This window comes from Poecilia mexicana, unplaced genomic scaffold (assembly GCF_051168715.1).
Source record: "Poecilia mexicana isolate PSO_F unplaced genomic scaffold, ASM5116871v1 scaffold_9, whole genome shotgun sequence".
In the NCBI taxonomy this organism is placed as follows: Eukaryota; Metazoa; Chordata; class Actinopteri; order Cyprinodontiformes; family Poeciliidae; genus Poecilia; species Poecilia mexicana.
In genome coordinates, this window is record NW_028263378.1 from 6,972,056 (window position 1) to 6,995,283 (window position 23,228).

Sequence of the window (23,228 nt, forward strand, 5' to 3'; positions counted from 1 at the left end):
AGAAACTAGATCAAAAATACTTAGTAAGATTTTGTGTTTTTTCAGTGAAATATCTTTCTAAATATCTCAAATGGTATTTTTATGAAAAAGTTTGCAGTACACTGCAAAATACAAACTATTACCATGTATTATTGTCAAATTTCTAGTGCAGATAGTTCAAATAAGACAAAACTAACATATAGGTAACTTTTCAGCAAGAAATAGGAGCTTAAATCAATCATTGCTTAATGTGGATGAAAAAGTTATAGTTATAGGTGAAATAATTTGCCAGTGGAACAAAACATTTCAACTTATATTATGGGAAAACTCTCTTAGTCTATTGGTAGATTACTTTATAGCAAGATTTATTTCTTGCTGCAAAGTTAAAGAAATAAACTTTTAAGTTACTTGTTTAACTTACAAGCAAATTTTCAACACGATATATGAGTTTGATTAATGCCAATAATTTCTATATATTGACATACAAGTATTAGTTTTATTGACAGATTATTTCACTCATAACCCTAGATAAATGTCTTGTCATAAGTGAAATAATAAGAAAACAAATACCTCAGTGTAGGGTGGAAGATCTGCGATCAGGATGTCTTCTTGAATCATGTTTGTATTTTGACTTTAGGATTAAGAAGAACTAGTAAAGTAAAAAAAAATAACATAAAAAGTTGGGTTAGGTTATAAGAACTAAAAATGTTTCCTTTTTCGTGTTGAAACTCTACAGATGAATTTAAGATTACCTTCAATAGATGAATGTGTTCTTTCATTCAAGCTAATTTTACTTAAAAATAAGTTACTTTTAAGACATCAATATGTGCAGTGAAATTCTTGCCATATTTCATTATTTTGTGTTTTGTGGCTCCTCTGTGAGAAAAGTAATGATGACGGAAAAAGGTTGGACTCGCCCCTGCACTCAGTGGAGCGTCGCGTTGGTGTGAATTCATCTGCAGGTCGTCACGTCAGTGTGAAAACACATTTACTCAGAGGATCAGGTCTCAAATCATGCACACCGTGTAGGTGTGGGTTCACTCCGGGTGCTCCGGCTTCCCCCACGTTCAACAACATCAGGACTCATGTTCATTGATTGTAAGGCTTTTATTTCTAATTCTAAACAGAAAATAATACAAACACATTTATTAACTAAAGGGAGATTTAGAAAAGAGCCTTTTAGAGTATAAACCTATACAAATTGGGAAAAATTTTGAAAACTAATCTTTCTGGGCAAGAAAACGTGTGTGTGTGTGTGTGTGTGTGTGTGTGTGTAGGTAGGTAGGTAGGTAGGTAGGTAGGTAGGTAGGTAGGTAGGTAGGTAGGTAGGTAGGTAGGTAGATAGGTAGGTAGGTAGGTAGGTAGGTAGGTAGGTAGGTAGGTAGGTAGGTAGGTAGGTAGGTAGGTAGATAGATAGATAGATAGATAGATAGATAGATAGATAGATAGATAGATAGATAGATAGATAGATAGATAGATAGATAGATAGATAGATAGATAGGTATATATATATATACCTATCTATAGGTATATATATATATATACCTATCGGGTATATATATATATAAATAGAAAGGTAGATATATCGACATATCGATATATAGATGTCGATATGTCGATATACATATCAACATATATATATATATATATATATATATATATATATATATATATATATATATATAAATCTATATATAGATATCTCTATATATCTACATATCGATATCAATCAATCTCTCTCTCTCCATATATCTCCCCATAAAAAATTAAAAAAAAATTCCCTTCTCACCCTCCGCGGGTGGTCTCTCTCTTTCATCCTCTGAGCTCAGGTCCTCTACCAGAGGCCTGGGAGCTTGAGGGTTCCTCCAGTATCTTGGCTGTGCCTAGAACTGCACATTTCTGGACTGAGATGTCTGATGTTGTTCCTGGGATCTGTTTTAGCCACTGCTCCAGTTTGGGGGTGACTGCCCCAAGGGCCCCGATGACCGCAGGCACCACTGTGGTCTTCACCTTCCAGGCCTTCTCCAGTTCCTCTCTGAGGCCCTGGTATTTCTCCAGTTTCTCGTGCTCCTTTTTCCTGATGTTGTAGTCACTTGGTATTGCTACATCCACCACAACGGCTTGCGGTATTCTGATTTAGTAATGTAATTATATTAGTTGTGTTACCACCCCCACGCCACTACAGGCAGTAGCAACCCCGAAAAGATGCGACTAAGGAACAGATTTAGAAGTACACCGAAAGCTACAGAATTTGGTAAAAACGGTGAGTTTTGCTGAAGTAATTAAAGACACAAGTTCAAATCCATGCTGAGAGTGGAGCTCCTTCAATCAGTGCTCCTCCACAGCACTGATTGGTTAAGCAATGTAACGTGATCCTTTGCAGCAAGTGATGGCAAAGCGGGGCGCGTCATCACGACTTTACACAAGTGTGTTTTTACCTCCGCGGCAGAGGCTCCGCCGAACCCCCGAGACCGATTCATCGAACCCCTGGGGTTCGATCGAACCCAGGTTAAGAACCACTGCTTTAGATATTTGGAGCGCATCACTCCATCAAACCTCAATAGACGATCTTTGTCACTACTGGCATGACTGGCACGACGACACCGTTTCCGCCCCAAATGAAAACACCGATAACCTACCTAATTAAGACATGTAGGTTTGATGCTGTGTAACAAATTATTATTATAAAAGTTTATTTCTATTATTTTTTACGTATTTCTATTATAAGTTTAAAATGAAGGAGTAGAAAATAACTTTTCAGCTAGCTATTGCTAGCTTAAAAACTAGCTAGCTAAATAGGCTAAAATATATTAGCATTTAACAGTTTAATTTTAAGTATTGGGCATACTTACACAATCGAATATCTTGCTGTCCTTAAAAGGACAAAAAGTTTTTGTCCTTTTAAAATAGATTTTATTACTATTATTATTATTATTTTACATTTTTAGGTGTGATAAAAACGCCTCAAATGAACTCTTCTCCGCTGTCCGATTTAAAGCTCTTGACTATGTGTTTGAGGTGAGTTTATATCTTTGTGGTGAGGTTTAGCGTCTGCTTTAACTTGTCAGTATCTCAAAATTAAACCTTAGTGTTTTTTTTAATCTTTTATAGGCTAGCACCACTCTGAAGATTTCCATGAACTTACTGTCGCTGCCAGCGCCGTATCTAACTGGTACCAGTGACCTTTACCCCCACAGTGGCAGGTTACCTGATGACACCTACAGGAAGCCATGGATCCGAGGTAAACAAAACACAAAGATACATTTAAACTGCTATCAATTTATTTATGTGGGGCTGCAGATATTGGATTATATATATATTTGAATAATTGTTCAAAATACTGTAGTGTTAAGACTTTGGGCAATAATGTAGCAATAATGTGTAAACAGTTGATTTGTCTTTATATTTTGCTTTATTTGGTTGCAGTTCATCAGGCTTTTTGAAAATGCACTAGTTTATTTTCTACCCTTTAGAAGCACCAAATGCAATCTTTAAGCAACCCATTACCAGTTTTCTCATGTTTTCTTTTTGCTTGTTTCAAATTTTAGACCAAACAAACACTTTCCTGGCACAAAATACATATTTTATTGGGTGGAACTCTCACAAAGTTACATATAAAAGACGGATAACTTATAAGTTGTAAATCCGTAAGTGAGAGGCCAAAACGCAACAAAAATGTTGCGTTTTATTGTGCTGGCATTGTCACGTAAACAGGACCTTAAATGGGAAATTTCTCCTTCAACCTATTCCTGTTAAAACTATGTTTCAGGACTTGTTTATTGTATCCAAAAATCCCTGTAAAACTTTTTAGATCATCAGTTTTTGGTTCCACAAGAGATGTTTTTTTTAATTAGATTTTTTGGTCATATCTGTAGAAGTCCTAAAGGGGGCGCTGTTGATGCGTCATAAATTTCATGATGAGTTCAAATATTCAAGTAGTTTGATCTATCGCCAGTATTTACCTTTTTTACGTTCTTCGATGTGCAAACTTTGCATATTTTTAAACTTGTTTTAAGCATGTTTTTTGTAACATTATATGCACTAAGAAAAGGTTTTCTTTGGGTTTATAATCAGAGAATGGACTCAAATGGAAACAAAATAAATAATTGCTCGGTGCAAAGCCAGATGTTGAATCTTTGCTGGAAAGAAATAAAAGTAAAAGCAACTTTTATAAATACTAGTAAATTTACAGAGCTATGTTTCTCCATTTGTCCATATTTGCATTTTTTAAAATAATAATCCTAACTGTGATTGAAAGAGAAATTACACAAATTACTGTATTTATTCAGCTATCCCTGCCTTTATTTACAGGAAAGGTGATTTCTTCCTGCAAACTATTTGTCAGTGGTTCAGTTCTTGATGACCTTGGACAGAAAAATCAACTTGTTAATTCATTGGAAAGGTATCACAGCACTAAAATGCAACAAATTAAACTTTTTAAATGTATTTTGTAAACATCTGTGTAAAAATTTCAGATTTATTGTGGAAAAGGATGTGGAGATCGTTCCCAGCTCTAATCCCGAGTCCTTTGATGAGGATCAGTTTGTTTTCCTCCTAAATAAGCAGATTAATGATTCATGTCAGGAAACGTTTTCTAAATGCAGACCTGATCAGACGAGTCCAGAAACTAAGAGCAAAGGTAACTAATTACATTTGTGCTTCTGTCCTGGATTTACTTCGTACAAGTGAGTAAACCTACTTACATCTGTAGATCTCTTTCTCTCTGAGGACTTCATTGCTCCAGATCTGGTGGCAGAGTTAAAAAGACATTTACCGTCTTTGAAAGCCAAACTGTCCAGGCTGAAGACGCTTCCTGTGTCCGACCCACTGCTGAACTCAACAGGAATCAGCATCTCTGAGGACGCCATGTTCAGGTGCTCTTCTGATCCAGAATCATTTCTGCTGCCTCCGGAGCTTCTTGTTACCAGGATTACGTTTCATCCCAGCTGCTTCAGACGATGTGAGTCCTACCAGAAACCTGCAGACGCCAACGCCATCAGTGATGTCACATGTGGAGATTTTCAGGATCAGTTTCTAAAACTTCCTGTCTTGCAGAAAGAGGTACAGGACTCTGCAATTAGTATTTAAAAGTTAATGCATAGACTACTCATTGTTGTTTTATTGCATAACAGTAATAAAAACACTTTACAAGTGTCAGATCGTTTGGTTATGTATATATTTTATTATCTTTTCTGCAGTCTCTGCTGTTACTGCCTGTAGTCGACAGTTTCCGGCTTAAAACACAAAAGTTCACGGCTTTTTCTGGTGTCGGTGGTTGTGTGAACATTTCTCCAGAACCAGTAGACGAGGAATGTTCTGTCCTGGATTTACTTCGTAGAAGTGAGCTTAAAATCCTTGAAAATCCTTGAATTTTATTAAGATGTTTTTAAAGGCTTGTGAAGTGCTTGGTATTCAAAACACTGAGTTTGGGAGTAAAGTTCAATCTAATGTTTGATTAAAAGCCTACATGTGGGAAATGTTATTTACAGCTGAAATCATATATTTTCATACATTACACATTTTTTTTCACAGTGTGAAGTTAAATCAGATTAAACGTTTCTTGTTTTATGTTAGTTAGAATTACCAAAATTATTTCTATTTGACAAAAGCCAGAAAACTTAGGGAGAACATTTTTTAGAGATTTTTCTATGCAACTCTCTTTATTATGTTTAAGCATTTAACTTGAACAGGAAGGCTGATGTGTTTGGATTGTTTCAATGTAATTAATATTTATTATTTATTTTTTCTTTATGTCTTATCTGTGTATTTGAAATAGAGATTGCTTTTTATTTTATAAGTGAAACAACGCTGTTGAAATTGGGGATTTTTTTGTTAAATTAGTGTTTTGTTCTCAGACCCATCAGGTCTTTAGAGTGAGTGAGAGGGAGACGTTTCAAAATATATAATTTTACTATATTTTTACCTTGTACCTGAATGTAGAATACTACAGCAAGACATTATTAATTATAGTAATAAATAACATATAATTGTAAATTTAAGCTGTCCTTTTTTAATTAATTTGTATTGTTTTTATATCTAAACTGCTGGAAAAGTTTGAAAACTTACCTTAAAAATGCCTGAAAAATGTTTGAATTTTACTGTGTAAAAGTGCATGAAGCCTAATTTTTTACATTAAGTGAAAATATAAAGCAGGAATTAAATTATAATTTTCTCTTTTTTCCTGTAGCTTCTCTTTCAAAGGCTCCAGTAGAAATTTCTCAGTTTGATTTACAACAAAAACAAATAAAAGAAAAGACACAGAGTGGAAAACTGGTCGAATCAGGACTCTCAGGTAAATGCACACAAAGCATCTCTGCAGTCTGGAGTCCAAGCTGCGATTTGGCCCAAAACATTTTGTTTTTTTAAGGGAGTGCTGCGTCTCCAGCTGCAACAGAGCTGGACTTTATTCTGAGCCCAATTCCTAAGAAGAACCGAACCCACTGCCGTCTGTCCACATCTCATCTCCAGGAAGAAAAACTTTCTCCTTTCACACCCACGTGAGAAAATATTTCAGCTTCATGTTCAAACTTTAGGTTTTCCAAAAGAAAATAAATTTTATCAGCATTTCATACAAGACAATAATCATAATAAAAACGACTGACTATGTGATCAACAACGGAAATCTCAAACCAGCGTCAGACTAACTCAAATTTCAGTCGACTTTTTATTACAGAAACAAACACTTGACTCTGTAGCATTCTTTATGTTAATGCATTTTTAAAAAAGTAACAATCATGATTGTTTTTCAGGTCTTTGCTCTCAACAAGAACCAAAAATGAGATGAAGAAAACGGTCTGGAGCTCAGAGAAGCATCTGACCTCCGTCGTTCGCTTCCTGTTGTCAGATAAAAACTTTACAGGTAAATAGATAGACAGGTAACATCTATCAGATGTTAGAAACTTTCACTGCAAAACAAGGACAAATAACTTTAATACTACGCTACAAAAAACACAATACAGCAAAATGTGTTTTCTTTATAAGATATACTATATCTGGATGATCTGCATTTTATAGCACTTTGGAGAAATGTACTACTTTTCTTGCCGTATTAATTTCACTGCAAAAATTTCACTTGTTAAAATAAGTTATAAAAAAAATAGAAAACAAAATATTTTTCCTAAAATATTTGTGCAGCCATCTGCAAATGGAGCTAATATTTTTTAACAATATTCAAGAATTATTATGATTATTTTAATTAATTCACCAACATAACATTACAGACTACCAAACAAAGGTATTGATCTACAAAAGAGCAAAAATCAATTATATTACAGTACAGACGTTATAACCGCTTCTGCACTGCAGGGACCTTTATTTGACTAAAATTGTTGCTAATATTCTTTCAAATAATCAATTTAACACAGATTGTAACAACTCTAAACTTTCAAAACATCATCTTTAATTAAAATTCTCACACTTACTAATTAATATTTGATTAATTTAACGTTGTTAGAATCCATTTAGGTGTTTTTTGTTGTTGTTGTTTATCCTGTTTTAGTCAAGTAATGATTTGGTTTTATTCACCTGCCATCACAAAATATTTTATTGTGTCCTGATATTTAAAACCATTGAAGTAATAATTTCTTTATTATTATTTGTCAAAATTTTAGACTTTTATTGTACAATAAAAGTGAGTGCAGTGCTCTCTGTGGACCACCAGGGGTCGGTATTTTCCTGGGGAAAAGGTTTATGTACTTTATTTGTTTATTTTACTTTGTTAATCTGTAGTGAGTAGATATTTCTTAGTCTAATATTGGTTATTTAATAATAAATTATTGATTATAGTAATAATTGGCTTTCATCAATATTTCTCCTTTAGTTTAAGTATTGATTAACCTTGTTTTGATTTTAAATAAATTATAATCCAGGGAAATATACAAAAAATCTCAACTTTCTTCTTTCTATATGTAAGAGATTGTTCCATCATTCAACTTTATTTAGTGTTATATATTAAATTACTGATTAATTCATCAATATCATCTATATGAAATATATCTTATCAATCCCCAAATGATTTCTCAAACTCTTCATTTTCTCACAGAGCCTGCTTTACATGAACCAGCCTCAGGGTTTCATCCTCTGGGTGAAGCGTTAGGAGTTATTAAACTAGAAAAACAAAGTTTCAACAGTGCTGTTGACAAACTGGAACTACGTCTGGAGACAGGAAAGCCAGAGATAATTCTGGGTAAAAACCTCGAGTTGATTGAAATGATGATGACTGAGGTTCCTACAAATGGACAGAACGAGAAGGAAGACTTCAACAGAACGACACCTGAACATGAGGAGGGTGAGGATCTGTGTAAAGATATTTTATGACAGTCCCTTACAGTAATTTTGTTCTTTAAAATAAATATTTGATTTATTTCATAATATGTATATATAAGCCAATAAGTAGAAATATACATTATTTTTTGCACGTTTTTGTTCTCCCATTTGCATCTAAGCGACTTCTGAAAACAATCCAAACGCTTAAAAATGTTTTGCAATAAATTACATTTCTTTTGGTGTCTGGAAAATGAGCCTTCATAAACCTTTCAAAAGTAACAAATCAGCAGAGCCCAGCGGTGGTTACCTAGCAACCCAAGCAGAGCTCCAGCACATTTGATCAGCTGGTTTTACCACTTTATGTTGTATAATGGCTGCTGGAAAAGACAAGTGATTTGTTGTTGACTCTGGAAACCATGTGCTGCATTCTTGTTGGTTGTACAGAAGGCTCTACTTTTGCTTTTCAAAGATGTATGTTTGTATAATTCTGCATCTGTTTGCAGCCATTTTCAGTTGCAAGTGTAAACGTTGAGTTAGTGGCCAGCATCAGATTATTAGGATTTAAAGGGACAAGAAGATAAAATCTAACAATGATTTTGTGCAAAAAAATGTGATGAAGATGTTTTGTACATCTTCATCACCTTTCTATCTGTTTTAACTATGATCAATAAAAATATATAAACATACATACATATATATGTATATGCAAACAACAAGCACAGGAAAAAACCATAAAGCTAACCTGTTCAAGGAAGCAGAATAGGTCTCCTTTAATATTTGGTGTTTTTTTTGTTTTTAGTTGAATTTCTCCGTGTGGATTCTCCAAACAACACCGATCTCCTAAAAAAAAGTCCCACTGATTCATCCCGGTTCTTGTCCTCGAAACACATTGTCGGCCCAAACAGTCGGGAACGAAGCACCACCAGCACCGGTCCAGAGAAGACACATTCAGAACCTGCTGCCGGTTCTCCTGCACTCGTCAACGTCAGCAGCGGTGTAACAGATTGGTTTAGGAGCTCCGGTGGTTCTGGGTGCTCTCAGCTCTCCAGATCAAACATTGGAGATAATCAGAAGAGTTTGATCTTCACAAAACATCGACCCGAGAAGAACTTGGACCCTCTGTCCGACTTCATGATGCTGAGGTCACAGCAGCTGGCTGCAGCTACAAGCATTTCTGCAGGTACAGCCACACAGTCATCAGCTCCTTTTCTCTAAAAAAAACTGGTTTATGGCTTATTTAACATTTTCCTCCTCAACAGTTAATACAGCTGAGCTTCTCTTACTTTAGTTAATAATAATAATGTCTTAGTAAAAGCAAAAAGGCTGAAAAGTTTCTGTTAACACTGACAATAATCTAAAATTGTAGCTGACTCTGTAAGAAGAAAGTGAAAACTTCAGCAGAGTGACAAATATTAGAAATGTTTCTAATGTTTCCACATTCAACAACAATTCAAAGTCTTAAAGGTTTTACCAAACACTTTAAAACAATTAAATTAGTAAATTTTTTCTCTTGTTTCCTTGGTTAATTTAAAATAAAAAGGTTTGATTTTCTGTCAGTTATCTATTCATCAAATTTGAATTAGATTGATGCTTTCTGAACCTTCAACAGAAAGTTGTTTTTTTTTACTATTCAAATTCAGAAATACTTTAGTGATCCCAAAGGAAAACTAAATGTTATTATAACTCATATTAAATCAATTTTTTAGAGTTAGTGATGGTTATTGGCAGAAAAAATCTCCTATAGTGGTGATAAAATGTTTATGTGGGCGCTAGTCAGTTTGGATTTTAGTACTTTAATAATTTATTTGAACTTTTCTTCTTCAGGATGATACGATTTGACAAACAGTTTCAGTAAAGATGCATCGATAAATCTGCACCAATTTCCTTAATTTTGTGAGATTGGCCGATACTCACATGTGGAGCTGAGCTTATCCACTTCGACAAAGGTCTAAAATTCCACCACTGTCCTCTTTTGCTAAAACACAAATGGTGCACAAAATACTAAATATGAAAAGAAGAGTGGTCAGATATGCAGTAAGAATTACACCAGCAGCTTGTTGGTGATTAAAGTATTATTATTCATATTTTAGCCTGTATGTGTAATTATGACCATGTGTGGATTAGAAAAAATCCATCCATATTTGTGCCATAAGTTCTTTTTTCTAAACTTAATTGAAGAACAGAATCTCAGTTTCTTTTTATGTTAAGTTTCTCTCTGTGATTTCTTTCCATCGTGTTCGTAGAACCAGAAGAAGAAGAGGCGAACCATCAGACGCCAGGGCAGCATCATCATCCTCCAGAAGAGATGAAGACGACTGACAGGAAGCCAGCGTACGTGAGCCTCGCTGTGATCGGAGACGCAGTCAGAGAGCAGAACCCGGCCGCTCTGGGGGCGGGTCGGATCGACGGTCGTCCTGTCTGCGACTCGGACCTCAGACATCACAGCCGAGTCATTCAGGTTCAGCCAACAGGTGAACATTTGGATCAAATGCTTCCTGTCAGAGAAATGATTAATGAGATTAAAAGGGATGAATCGATTCTTCAGATGATTGTCAATTAATTTAGTAATCGATTAATCGTTAAATGGAGAATATAGACTGAAAAAAGGCCATTTGCTGAAAGAACAAAATACTCAGAGCAGTAATTAAACCAAAACTCTACAGTAATGTTTACATTTTAACATAAAAGATCTTTGTAAATATGTTGACATAAAAAATAATCACACGATCAGCCGGTATTGATAAGTCGAGCAGAAAGCACAAAATATTTTTCTTGCATGCAGATTCATCCTTTGCTACAAATGATAAAGTGTAAACTAAATAAATGCATGTTTGTTGCATTTTAGGCAATAAGACATATTTCTTTAAAAAATAAAAAAGAATAATTTATTTATCAGCATTTTTTAAAAGAATTTCTGATAAATATCAAAGTGTCAGAATGTGACAATATTTTAGCCCATTAATCGTCAGAATGACCGATTACTAAAATAATTGTTAGTATTTTCACTAATGAATCCACTGCTGTCTGTTGAACAGTGTTTGTAGAAAAATGTCTGAAATGTTCCTAAAAGTTGCTGCTGCCCTGCAGAGAGTCAGCGGCGATCTTTCTGCGAGCTGCTGGCCGTCGCTCTGCCTTGCTTGAGTTCGGCCAGGCAGCTGGGGCTCCACTTCCCGTCGTGGGGAGACTTCAGCTGCTTGTCCCCAGACCAGACGCACTTCCTGCTCAAACAGCAGGACCGGGCCCTCAGCAGGACCCCGGCAGGGAGCGCCGAGCTGCTCAGAGGTACGACCGCTTTTCTTTTCACATATCTGACATCTTATGTTTTTTTAATCAGATATTCACTCTTGTGTCCTTATTGCTGCAGCTCAGGAGCAGCTTTTTAACCTGGCTGCTCTCATCCATGTGTTGGTGACGTTCAAAGAGCTGCTGCTGAAGTGTGACCTGAGCATCGCTGTGGGTCAGTGTGAACTGAAATCTCCTGTCTGAAATGATTAGTTGGATGTATCCTGATTAATTGATTATTGAAATAATCGTCACTTAATTTACGTCACAGCAGAGTCGTTTCAGATTCAGCCAAAAGGTGAACATTTCAAATTGAAAAATACTTTCTTGATCCCAAAGGGAAATTAAATGTTGTTGTAACTCATTAATTCAGATTCTTCAGTTATTGTAGATGGTGATTTCCTGTAGCAGTCTGTGTTACAGTGAATCTGAAGAAGCCTCTGACTGAAGATAATCTGTTTTATGTTTTTTACTGATCATACTTTACCTTTTCTAAAGATTTAGACAAAATGTTTCCTGAGATGTAAGCTAATATTAATAAATTTATTCATATTCTGGACCGAGTAATTGTGATTAATAGATTTATTGAAATAATCGCCAACTAATTTAGTAATTGATTAACAGACCCAAAAAGGCCATTTACTGAAAAAACAACACACTCAAAGCAGTAATTATTCCAAAACTGTACAAAATATATATATATACATTTTGCATTTATGGTAGAAATAAACCTTTGTCTGTAAATATGTTCTTTCCAAAACTCCTTAAGAGGCAGTTTTAGCTTCAACTGGCTCAGATTCTCTGAAAAAAAATATTTTATTAAGCAGCTTTTGCTATATAAACATGGTGACGTTAGAAGTATTTTGTTTTAGCTGCAAATGACCAAACAAACCCTTAAGGAATAAATGTTATTGTATTTAAAAGAAGATTGGATTATCTGCTTTTTGCATGTTTTAATCTAATTCTAATATTTCATAAAAAGACTTAAGTGGTTAAAAAAAACTCTGCTGAATTTTTTTATTTGTTTAATTGATTAATAAATTAATCATCAGAATAATCGTTTATTAAAATAATCATTAGTTGCAGTCCTAGTTCTTGAATTAAGTTAATTACAGGTAAAAGTATTGGAAACCTGTTAAAATGTTGTGGAAACCAGGCATACACACACACACACACACACACACACACACACACCGAGGGTTAAATAATGAAATATGTTATAACGAAACCAAAACCGTACCAAGTCTTGTAATAAAGTGAAGGAAGTGAAACAGTCATCTGATATTTTGTGACTCTTCAGAGTACCTGACCAAAGCAGCTCAGACGTGTGAGGATCACCGCCTGATGCAGCTGAGGAAGAGGCTGCAGATCATCCTCTACCTCAGTCGCAGGAAGGAAGAACCCGACTTCAAACTGTTGGAGCTGCAGCAGCTTCTGGCCGAATGGCTGCAAACGAGAAAAGGAAGCAACTCTACAGAGAAAGTCGGTTTTCTCACAAGATTTTGTTGCATATTTAAATAGTTGCTAAAGTATTTGTTACCTTTCAACTTTTGGTCACATTGTGGTCTCAGAAATTAATGTATTTTAATAGGATTCAATTTAATACATCAAAGCAAAAGTAGTGCATAATGTTAAAGTGTTTTTTATTTTTAAAACCATGCATTTATCAATGGCCCTTCCTACTCTGATGCCAGTTGGAGACATAATTTTGAGAGTCAAAGTCATAATTTTGAAGTCATAATTTTGAGATACAGAGTGAAATTTTTTACTTTAAGAGTCATAATTTTGAGATAGAAAGTAGTCATTTCAAATTTCAAAGTCATGACTTTAAAATGAATAATTATGAGATCTGGGCTTCCACTGGAGCGACCGCGCTTTGAAAAGCAGCAGGAAGTTGACTCTCATAATTGAGACTTTTATTTTATAGTCATGACTTCCTGTTGGGTTTTAATTTTTTCCTTCATGGCGTAAATGAGCCCCCATAGATGATCTGTTTGCAAATAAGCTTTATATAATCTAGTAGTATATTTAGTGTAATAGTAATTTTATTGTACTCTATAAATCTGTGCAGAAGAAAGGGAGGAAATAAAAGTAATTTTGTTTTCCATTTCACAAATATTTTATGTGATAAACTGTTTTATCACATAAAATCTAAAAATTATTTTTGGTTTGTAGCTGAAAAGTGACAAAATGTGAAAAGATTGATGGGTTTTAAATACTTTTGCAAGGCAGAGTAATAAATCAGCTTCTGTGTTTTAGATTCTTGTTATTCTCTCTGTGGAATCTCATGAAACCAGTTCAAAGGTCATCAGCAGCTTGAGCAAAGTAACCGGTGAGCAGGTTTCAGATTTAATTAGCAGAAATTCTCATTGACTTTCATTTACTGTTGCTATATTTACAGAAAATAAATGAACCTGGAATCATTTTCAGACGTTCGTTTGTGTCGTTTTGCTGCAGGAGCTGCAGTTAGTTCAGTTTGTCCTGATGAGGAGAAGAAGAAACTAAACGGCGCCTCTGTGGTCAGCAGGTCCTGAAAGTATTAAATTCAATCAATGTTTTCATCCAAATTGTGAGAATAATTATAAAATGCATGCTCTATTAAGTTAAATTACTATTTAACTTGAGATGTTTTACTACATTTATTATGAAAAGAGTTTGTCATTATTTTTTACATTCCAGCAAAACTGTAGACTTCGTCTTTCATTTACCTTTTTTATGATGCTGAAACAAACAACAAGCAGGCTGGATGTTTGATAGATTGGCCGATTCATTGCCAGCCAATCTATAGGCTGGCAATGAATCGATTTTATTTATCAATCAATTCATTGAATTTTGGGTCATTTTTTCCCCAATGTGCTCCTTGGATTTCCATAGTGATGCCATCAGCACAGCCGCCATTTTGTTTTATTGATGTTTTATATAAGTTTATTCTGTGAATATTTTGAGTATATTCTTGTAGTTAAACAGAAATAAACAACAAAAAAATAGATTAAAATTGGATTTGGTATGAGATTTTATTTTTAAACCGTATTGCCCGGATTGGTTTATTATTTTACTTTAAAATAAAGACAGAAAATATGGCTGGCTCCTTCACTTTGTTCTTTCTTCCTGTCCTGTTTTCCCAGAGTGAGCGGCGGCGACTGTGTTTTGGTGTTTGAGCAGAACATCGGACCCGACTTTCCCTGGAGCTGCTTCTCAGTCCTGGTAGAGTTCGACCATCCGGGTCCGTCCCGCTGGTCCCAGATCTGCAGCGACCGAAGCATCAGCCGCCTCTCCTTCATCACCAGCCTGACCGACTCCGGTTTGATTCCTGCTCGCTTGTCAACCATCCAGATCCCACCCCACCATCTCTCTGCTGGAGGGCAAAAAGCTGCTGGCAGATGATGGCTAGCATTGGTTTTAGCTGATAAGTTGTCAACATAATGCGCTAAATCTTAAACGTACCCCTGTTACAAACAACAAACAAACAACAACAAACGTAAGAAAAATGGACACCGTGCTTTTCTGCTCTGACAATTTGATAGCAAAGTCAGGAAGAAGTTTTAATGAAGAAAAAATAGCGAGGGAGAGAAGTAGTTGACTCTGACAACCGTAACATGCAGATGTGCTGTGGAATAAGGTATGTTTCAGTTCAGCTACAAAATAAGAGGCGACCCAACTGACAGATCATCGGTAGAGTAGGCGTTTAAATTAGCTAATCTACCACATCTTTGTTAGCTTAGCTAATAGCAGCGATCACTTATTAATAATCGCAAAATAAACCCTGAGCCTATAAACATAAAACTGTAACAGACTGAATGTTCCTTTTCTTTGTGTGGTAAATGTATTTTTTGGTGTTGAATCCCAGTACTTTCGTTGTTGTCAGTTGCTATGGTAACGAATAGCGTAGCCGGCATAGAAAGCGAGAATAGATGAGAATACGAGTTGTTTTGAGTTATTCCTCAATGGGTTTCTGTTTTCCTTTAAATGTGGCTCACTGCACTAAATTGGCAATACCTACATCTCCAGGTTTCATTTAGCTAACTGTTCTACCGCAGCAGCATGTAAAAAATAGTCTGTTTGCCCTCCAGCATTGTGCACATATGGAACAATAACATGCAGGGGATCTAAATGGTTGTGTTCATTTAATTTTCTAAATGTCTGTTTCTTCCCTTAAAGACGCAGAGAAAATCTGTTGGCGTCTGGAGGATAATGTCCCGTTTGTGTTGCTGGTGACCGAGGGGCTTCTGAATTATCCTCTGCTGCTGCAGACACTTGAGTCAAGGTGAGACTTTCAATACATCCATTACAGCTCAGCATTTATCGTATCGGTTATCATTTATCGTGATAAATTTCTTGTCATGATGAGAATTTTGATTTATCAATGTCACAATAAATTTCAGTTATTGGTGTTTAAAAAAACAAAAACTGTCAGGATTGTTATTTTTGTAATTTTCTCCACTGTTTGTTCATTGAGAGCATCAATAAAATATGAAAATATGATTAAATGAAGTTAGTGTGTGGAGTTTACTGGGGCTATGACTATAAATATAGTTATTGTCACCTTTACTATTATCTCAATTGCATCCAGCACCAAGATCCCCTAGCCTTCAAAATAAAAGCTCAGTTTCTTTTCACAACAGGTCCTATTTATGATTTTAATCAATACCCCCCTTTCTTTTTTAATAAGAAAATTACAAACGACAGAAAATATTGTAAAAAAAAATTTGTTTATTTTAGTCATCCTGTCTGTGAGGTGTTTCAGGGCCATGCAATGACCATTTTTGTTTCATTACAAGAACATAGTCATAATATTAGCCAAGAAATGCAATTTTACCAGAAAAATTTCTTAAAATGTTGGCTTTAAACTTTATCTTGGAGCTTTGGGGTTCTGAGTGTCCGTCTGTGTTGCAGCTTCGGTGTAACTGTGATGGAGAGGAGCCACAGCCTGACTTTGCAGAAACTCGGAGGAATCCATAACTACGCTGTGATCACCGTAGACGAAAGCACAGCTATCGTCATTCAGGTATCCGGACACATCAGACTTCTGGCGTATCCAGTCTCTATGCAGGATCTGCTCCACCTCAACATTAAATACTAATTTGGATAAATTAGTATTGTTTGCAAACCATCTTCAGTTTGAACGGTTTTATTTTATTCAACTTTTATGTTACTGGTGTTAGACATGTCATAATTCTGGACGTAAACAATGGCTGAAAATTATAATTATGAACTAATGACAGAAGTCTGTCTCACTGAAGAGCAATGCATCAGTCAGACCAACTCCAGACTCTGACCTCGCCTCCAAACAGAGTTAAGTGGAAATAGAGGAGAAGTTTGTATTAAATAAACATATAAAGCTTCCTGTTTTAAAGGAAGGGAATGTGGTGACTTTTGTTGTCGTGTCTGTCACTGACAGACAGTTTTTCACCTTAAGTGACATCATTGTTGATGACTGACTGATCTAGTCTGTGCTGTTTGGTGTGTGTGTGTGTGTGTGTGTGTGTGTGTGTGTGTGTGTGTGTAGGAGCAGGGTGAACTGGGTCAAGACCGAGCCAGTGAGAGGCTGGTGATGAGGCTGAGCGCTCTCTCTCTGCAGTACAGCTGCTGCTGGCTCGTCCTGCACTGCCCTGACAGCCGAGGCGGAGGGTCAGAGTTCACTAAAACTTCATTACGCTCATCAACCCACTGACTAACAAGTCCTTCCTACCTATTATCAGACTTTCTTGTAGCTTGGTAAACTCAATTTGATCAATAACTCTTTGGGGGGTTTTGTAGATCTTCATACTTCGGCTGGTTTTTCACTTATCACTGCTTCACTTTCTGACAATCTCAGAAATATTTTTGTCATTTAAGCCATTAAACTAAACTTTAAATTAATTATTCATAAAAAGGCTCCTAAAGTCAAAGGATTAACCAATATGGAGACAACCTGTTAGGGCTGGACAATAAATCAGTATCAGTAGATAATATGTTTGATACAATATTCAGCGGTCAACTAACTCGCTCGTTCTCTGGTTACCTAGCAACTCATTCTCTGGTTACCTAGCAACAGCCTTTTGAGTAGCTTGTGCAATAGCAGTTTGAGTTTCTCCTCTGTGCCTCATAACTGCTTAAAAATAAAACAACGGTGTGGAGTGAAAACTGGCAGCATTTCAGATATTTGAGACAAAAAAACTAATCAACAATTATCAATATCGACTGATATGAATCTCAGCCATATCATCATGCTCTATAGCTTATTATCTAAACTTGTTTAATAATAAATTAAAATAATTTATTATTTTAATGATTTTTTTAAAATGAATCTGTGAACTGAAGCCTTTTTGGTTAACCAGACTTAAAGGTTTTGTTTTGCCAAACAAAAAAATAGTACGCTTTAAAATATGTTACCATAATCTTAAATAAAGCACCTTAAATCCAATAAAAAACTTAAAAAGCCTTTTAGAAACTAAGGAGAGCTAGTAATCAAGACTATCTTAAGGGGTAAACCTCTAAATGCATTAGGAGTATTTTAAAACCAACTAAGTTTTACTTTAAAGTTTGTGTGTAATTGCAGGTTTTCAAGCGAAACCTTCAACAACTTGGCGTTGGTTTATTCGTCTCTGGTTTTGTTCGGCATGAAGTCCGAGGACCTGGATGTGAAGGTAGAAACAAATGTTTTTAGGTTTTCTGCCTGGAGTGGCTCACAGCAATAAAAAAACTAAAATATGTTAAAGTTTTAATGAACAGTCATATTTAATAAACTAGGATCTGTGTTTTTGGTTCTTTATGCAGCAAAAACATTAAATTTTACCAACTGTTTTTGGTCTAGTTTCTATTTTAAATAACTTAGTAGACTTAAAATCAGACAAAACTAATTTACAAGTAACTTTTTAAGAAGAAGAAATATTTAAGCCATAACTTATGAGAAAACACATCTTTCCCATAAAATGTCTTACTCTAATGTTATTTCATTTATAACTATTACATATTTATCAATATTAAGCAATAATTGACTTAAAACAAGCTCCTATATTTTGCTGAAAAGTTACTTGTAAGTTAGTTTTGTCTTATTTCAAGTTGACTAAGATATTTCCACTAGAAACACTTCCAAAAATACTTGGTATGATTTGTTTTTTGCAGTGTTTACATAGTTTTAATTAAGCCACATTTCTATTTTAATAAGGTTTATTTTGGTCTGATCGGATGTAGTATTTTCATCTAAACTTTGTGTTTTTATCAGCTGTAAATGAAAAATCATCATAATTAACAACTTAACCTATATTGTGGGTTTCAGTTACTGAAATAAATGAAGCTTTCAGTAATATTCTAACTTACTGAGTTTGACTTTATGTCTTCGTGATTCAATTATATTAATAAGCAAATTGTTCAGGTATAGAAAGTGTTTCATTTGTTGTATTATTGTGTTGCAGTATTATTTAATGAAATATGACCAGTTTCACCAGTGGTTTCCCGTTGGTTCTCTCCACTGGTTTTCAGGTGCTGATTGTGTCAGAAGTATTGGAAATGGCCGAGTTTATTAATCAGATCTGCTTCAGCTCCCTGATGTCCAAATATGAAGATCCTGTGAGCTACCTGGACAGAGACTGGCTGACGGTCAGCCCCTCTCAGGTGAGACTAAAGTTTTATTATGTTTAATGTTTAAATGCGTCTTTCCAACAAGGAAAATCTCTTAGTCTGCCTCTAACACTCTGTTGTAGTTTCCTGTAAAGTTCACTCACCAAAAAGCTTTAGACGTTTTTGAATTTTCACATCTCAGCTTTATAAGTGTCTTTGTCGTTTCATTTAGGAGGAGGCGTGTCTGTCCCAGTTCCCGTGTGTCAGTCCTCTGGTCGCTCAGCTCATGCTGAGCAGAGCTCCCTCCCTGCAGTGGCTCCTGGGGGCCGACCTGCCGCAGCTCTCACAGTTACTTCCTGAAGTCCCACAGAAAGTCCTTAAGGTGACGCCGCCACTACTAACCCATTTTTGATGTTTTACATTTTTCTGTTTTTTTTTCTGTCTGATTATCACTTCAATTTTTAGAGTTATTTTTTTTAAAAAGCCCAACTAGGGACAAGTGCTGCGAATTAGCTGTTGCTATTGCACCATGATGCAAACATGGGACTGCTGTTTTATTCATCTTGTCTATGTCGATGTGTGTCTGTCCCCATTAAATAAACTTTATAATAATAAAGGGGCAGTAACACGTAAAACCGACTTTTTGGAACCTTTCCTTTACAAATTCCCCACTCAGCTCCTTTAGACTAGCCAGCAGCAATTAGCAAACACCTAATTAGTGGAACTGCACATCAGCCGAGCTCATAATAGGAGCTACTTCTCGGAGCATTACTGGTAAAAATGTTAAAGGGTTAATAAAGGAGACATGTTGTCTTTCAGCATTCAGCTTCTATGTACCACAAATCTGGAACAAACTTCCAGAAAACTGTAAAACAGCAGAAACACTGACTTCCTTTAAATCTCGACAAAAAACCCACCTGTTATTTGAAATGTAAGCAATTACGAATTTAACGATGGCACTTGACTTGATGTAATGTTTTGGTTGTTGATTCTATGATGCATGACTGTTTTTATTACGTAAAGCACTTTGAAATGCCTTGCTGCTGAAATGCGCTATCCACATGAAATTTGATTGATTGACTATCTAATCATTTTTAGATCTGTGTAGCACGAATGCTGCCTCATATCTTCTGATTTTAAGTCTCCATGATGTTGTTTTCTCTTTGAAAGCTTTTCTATTTTGCAGTTGCTATGCTAGCTTCGGAAAGATGAGCATAGCAATTAACATTTCAAGAAATTATTTTAACATATTTTGCAATAATAACAGATTAGATGTTATAATAAAAAAGGCACAGTGAAGCTAAATAATGCCACAATGTGCTGCATGAGTGATTAATTTCACCTCGCTTCTTCCTGTTTTTAGCTGTTCAGTGACATCACTTCCTTGTACTTGAGTAACTCAGAGCCAGCAACCCCTCAGATTAATGAGAGCGGTTCTGAACAACCCTTAAGAACCGCTCAGACCTTCGGCGCTGAGTCCGGGTTCATGAACCTTCTGCATCCAGAGCCTAACAGCAGCTTCCTATGTGGAGCTACGAACCCAGACCTGTTCCCCAACCAGAACCCAGACTCTTCAAACTTCAAACTGGACCTGAACGGTTCCTTTGGCAGTCCTGTTAAGGCCTGGACCGGTCCAGATCCCTGGAAGGAGGAGGAGATCCTTCCTGTCTGGAGAGGCAGAGCCGGAGCGGCAGGGAGAGTCGTGGAACGGGCCGGTGATCTGTGGGCGCCAAGAGATTCCCCAGACATTTCGTACCTTCAGACAGCAAACAGCCCGGTTCTACTGGATTCTCGGTTCAGTTCCAGTCACACTTCCTGCAGTGACCTCCAGCATCCCCAGAGCGCTCACTTCATGTTCAGTCAGAGCCCTCTTACGGCAGCCATCTTGGATCAAAGCCATCACAGTTTGACCAGCAGCGGTTCTTCTTCTTTTGGACCCAAGTTCTGGAGCGGTGAGGAGAGGAAGAGGAGCGTAGACACAGCTGGTCTGGTTGGATCAGGTCAGAGCAGCTCACTTCCTGCGTTTCCTACAAACAAGCAAAACTTTGTTGATATTTCGATAATTGATTTCTTAATTGCGTCGTTTCCATTAAATAATAAACATTTAAATAAGTTTGGGCTAGAGTTGGGCAATTATCGTATCATTTATTGTTTATCGCGATAAATTTCTTACCATAAGAGTTTTGAAATTTATCGCTGCTACGATAAATTTCATTGATGTTTAAAACCTCCTGAAACTGTCCCTGTCTTTGGGATTGTTAATTTTACTATTTTTTCCAGTTTTTTCATTATGAGTATCAATAAAAGTTAAAATACAATTACTGTTAATACAGTTAATGTGAGCAGCTTAGTGGTAAAAATCACATTTTTATGTAACTGGTGTCCAAAAGAATATTACAACTTTTTCTGACTGCTGTGACACTCAGTCACCAAAAATCACCTAAGAGTAAATGTAATGAATAATTCTTATTGACACTTTTATCATCTTCACAGCGGCCCTTTAAAATATTGCAATAAAACTTTGAGTTCACATGATAAGACATTAACAAACATGCAGCGCCATCATCCTCCCACTACTTCCTGTCGTCCTCCTCTTTGTGGTTTGCACCATTGGTTGTTGATCATGTGACTTGTGTAATTTGAGAAAAATGTTTCCACTGCAGTTTTGCAAAAAACACGAATTTCAATACAAAAAATATAAAAGAAAACACCAAATAATTTTTTTTAAAATTGACTTCTATTCATTACGCACATTGATTTGAAGATGTCAATTTGTGCAGTTATGTGGTCAATGGAAACGCAGCTAATGTTTATTTCATGTTTTTCTAAAAATGGATTTTTTTCTTATCCGAGCGGTTTTGTTTTGCAGTGCTGACGCCGCTGAAGAGGGGAAGGCTGAGCTATGAGAGAGTTCCTGGCAGAAAGGACGGACAGACGAGGCTTAAACTGTTTTAATCTTCTTTTAAAAATAAGATGTTCATTTTATCGGAACTGTAAATGTTTCCAACATTATTGTTCCATATTTAAGAGTTTTACCATTTCCACTTTAAAAGGTAACAATAAAAAATGAATTCAAATGTAATTAAACTTAGTAAATTCAGTAGCTGTGATGTAAAACATGTTACTCATATATGATTGTAATTTAAAGATTTTCACAGAAAAGATTTAATAAAATGAGGTCAGCTTGGTCTTCTGTAACTCGTTAATCTGGGAGAAATTATGAATGTATTAAATCACGTCCTTTACTTCCTATTGGGAACAGATGGGTAGTAACTAATTTACGGAGATTTACTTGAGTAACGTTTTGAAAAAAAAATAGGAGTATTTGTACTATACAGTACTTTTTGAGTAACTATTATAAAGTATTGTTGCTCTTGAGTGACATTTCTGGAAACTGAGAGACGTCAGTGAACAAGTTTGTTGAAAATAAATATTAAGTTTTTGTTAAAGTTTTATATTGAAAGAAACAGATTTGGAAAAAAAATGCATGATTTTGTTATTTTATAATTGTTTTATTTATATAACATTTTCTGACATAAGCAGGTTCAATTAATAAATAGTAAATATTAAATGTAGGATTAATTGTGATGAATCAATTGCTGAAATAATCGTCAACCAATCTGGTAATTGATTAATCGTTAACTAGAGTATACAGATTCTAAAATAGGCCATTTGCTGAAAAAAAAAACATATTCAGAGCACATAAAAATAAATAGATTTTAATCTAAGGTTTAAAAAAAACTTTGTAAATAAATTCTCCCAGAACTCCTCCACCTGGTTCAGTCTGCAAAAAAAAAGCACCTATTAAGTAGCTCTTGTCTATTTATTAGTTGGCTTATAGTCAACTGATCAGCTGCATGTTGTATTGATGAGTGAAGCAGAAAGTGCTGAGCTTTTAAAATGTTAGGAGGATTTCTTTAGCTCATTTTACAAATTATCAAGTTTCACTAAAGGAATGCTGTTACTGTATTTTGTGCAATAAAATGTTTTATTTTGGAAAAAAGTTATTTATCAGCACTTTAAATGCATTTCTAAGATTGCTTAAAAAAGGCTTATGTGGTCAAATGAAAGATCAGCAGAATTTTCCCATTTTTAATGCAATTATTGAATTGATTACTGAGCAGTGGTTAGCTGCAGCCCTAATTAAATGGTTAAAGTAAAAG

At 35.5% G+C, this 23,228-nt stretch overlaps 1 protein-coding gene across 2 annotated transcripts; it reads left to right on the plus strand.

Annotated features, from left to right (window-relative positions):
• The first annotated feature begins 3,090 nt into the window (after positions 1-3,090).
• On the plus strand, positions 3,091-22,253 carry shoc1 (shortage in chiasmata 1). 2 transcript variants are annotated; one of them, XM_088008687.1, is made up of 25 exons: positions 3,091-3,220; positions 4,291-4,381; positions 4,455-4,618; positions 4,691-5,040; positions 5,178-5,319; positions 6,167-6,271; positions 6,347-6,476; positions 6,729-6,838; positions 8,021-8,266; positions 9,044-9,424; positions 10,488-10,715; positions 11,332-11,526; positions 11,609-11,701; positions 12,827-13,008; positions 13,786-13,858; positions 13,984-14,053; positions 14,652-14,827; positions 15,685-15,790; positions 16,420-16,531; positions 17,033-17,154; positions 18,065-18,152; positions 18,988-19,119; positions 19,298-19,447; positions 20,429-21,065; positions 21,935-22,253. In XM_088008687.1, exons 1-25 carry the CDS (start codon positions 3,115-3,117, stop codon positions 22,018-22,020), a joined length of 4,275 nt encoding a protein of 1,424 aa, XP_087864813.1. In that variant the 5' UTR covers positions 3,091-3,114; the 3' UTR covers positions 22,021-22,253. The 2 variants fall into 2 exon arrangements, with proteins under 2 accessions (XP_087864813.1, XP_087864812.1); XM_088008686.1 differs by having other exon boundaries at positions 4,691-5,039; positions 5,162-5,319; positions 8,021-8,278; positions 10,494-10,715.
• The last annotated feature ends 975 nt before the right edge of the window (positions 22,254-23,228 follow it).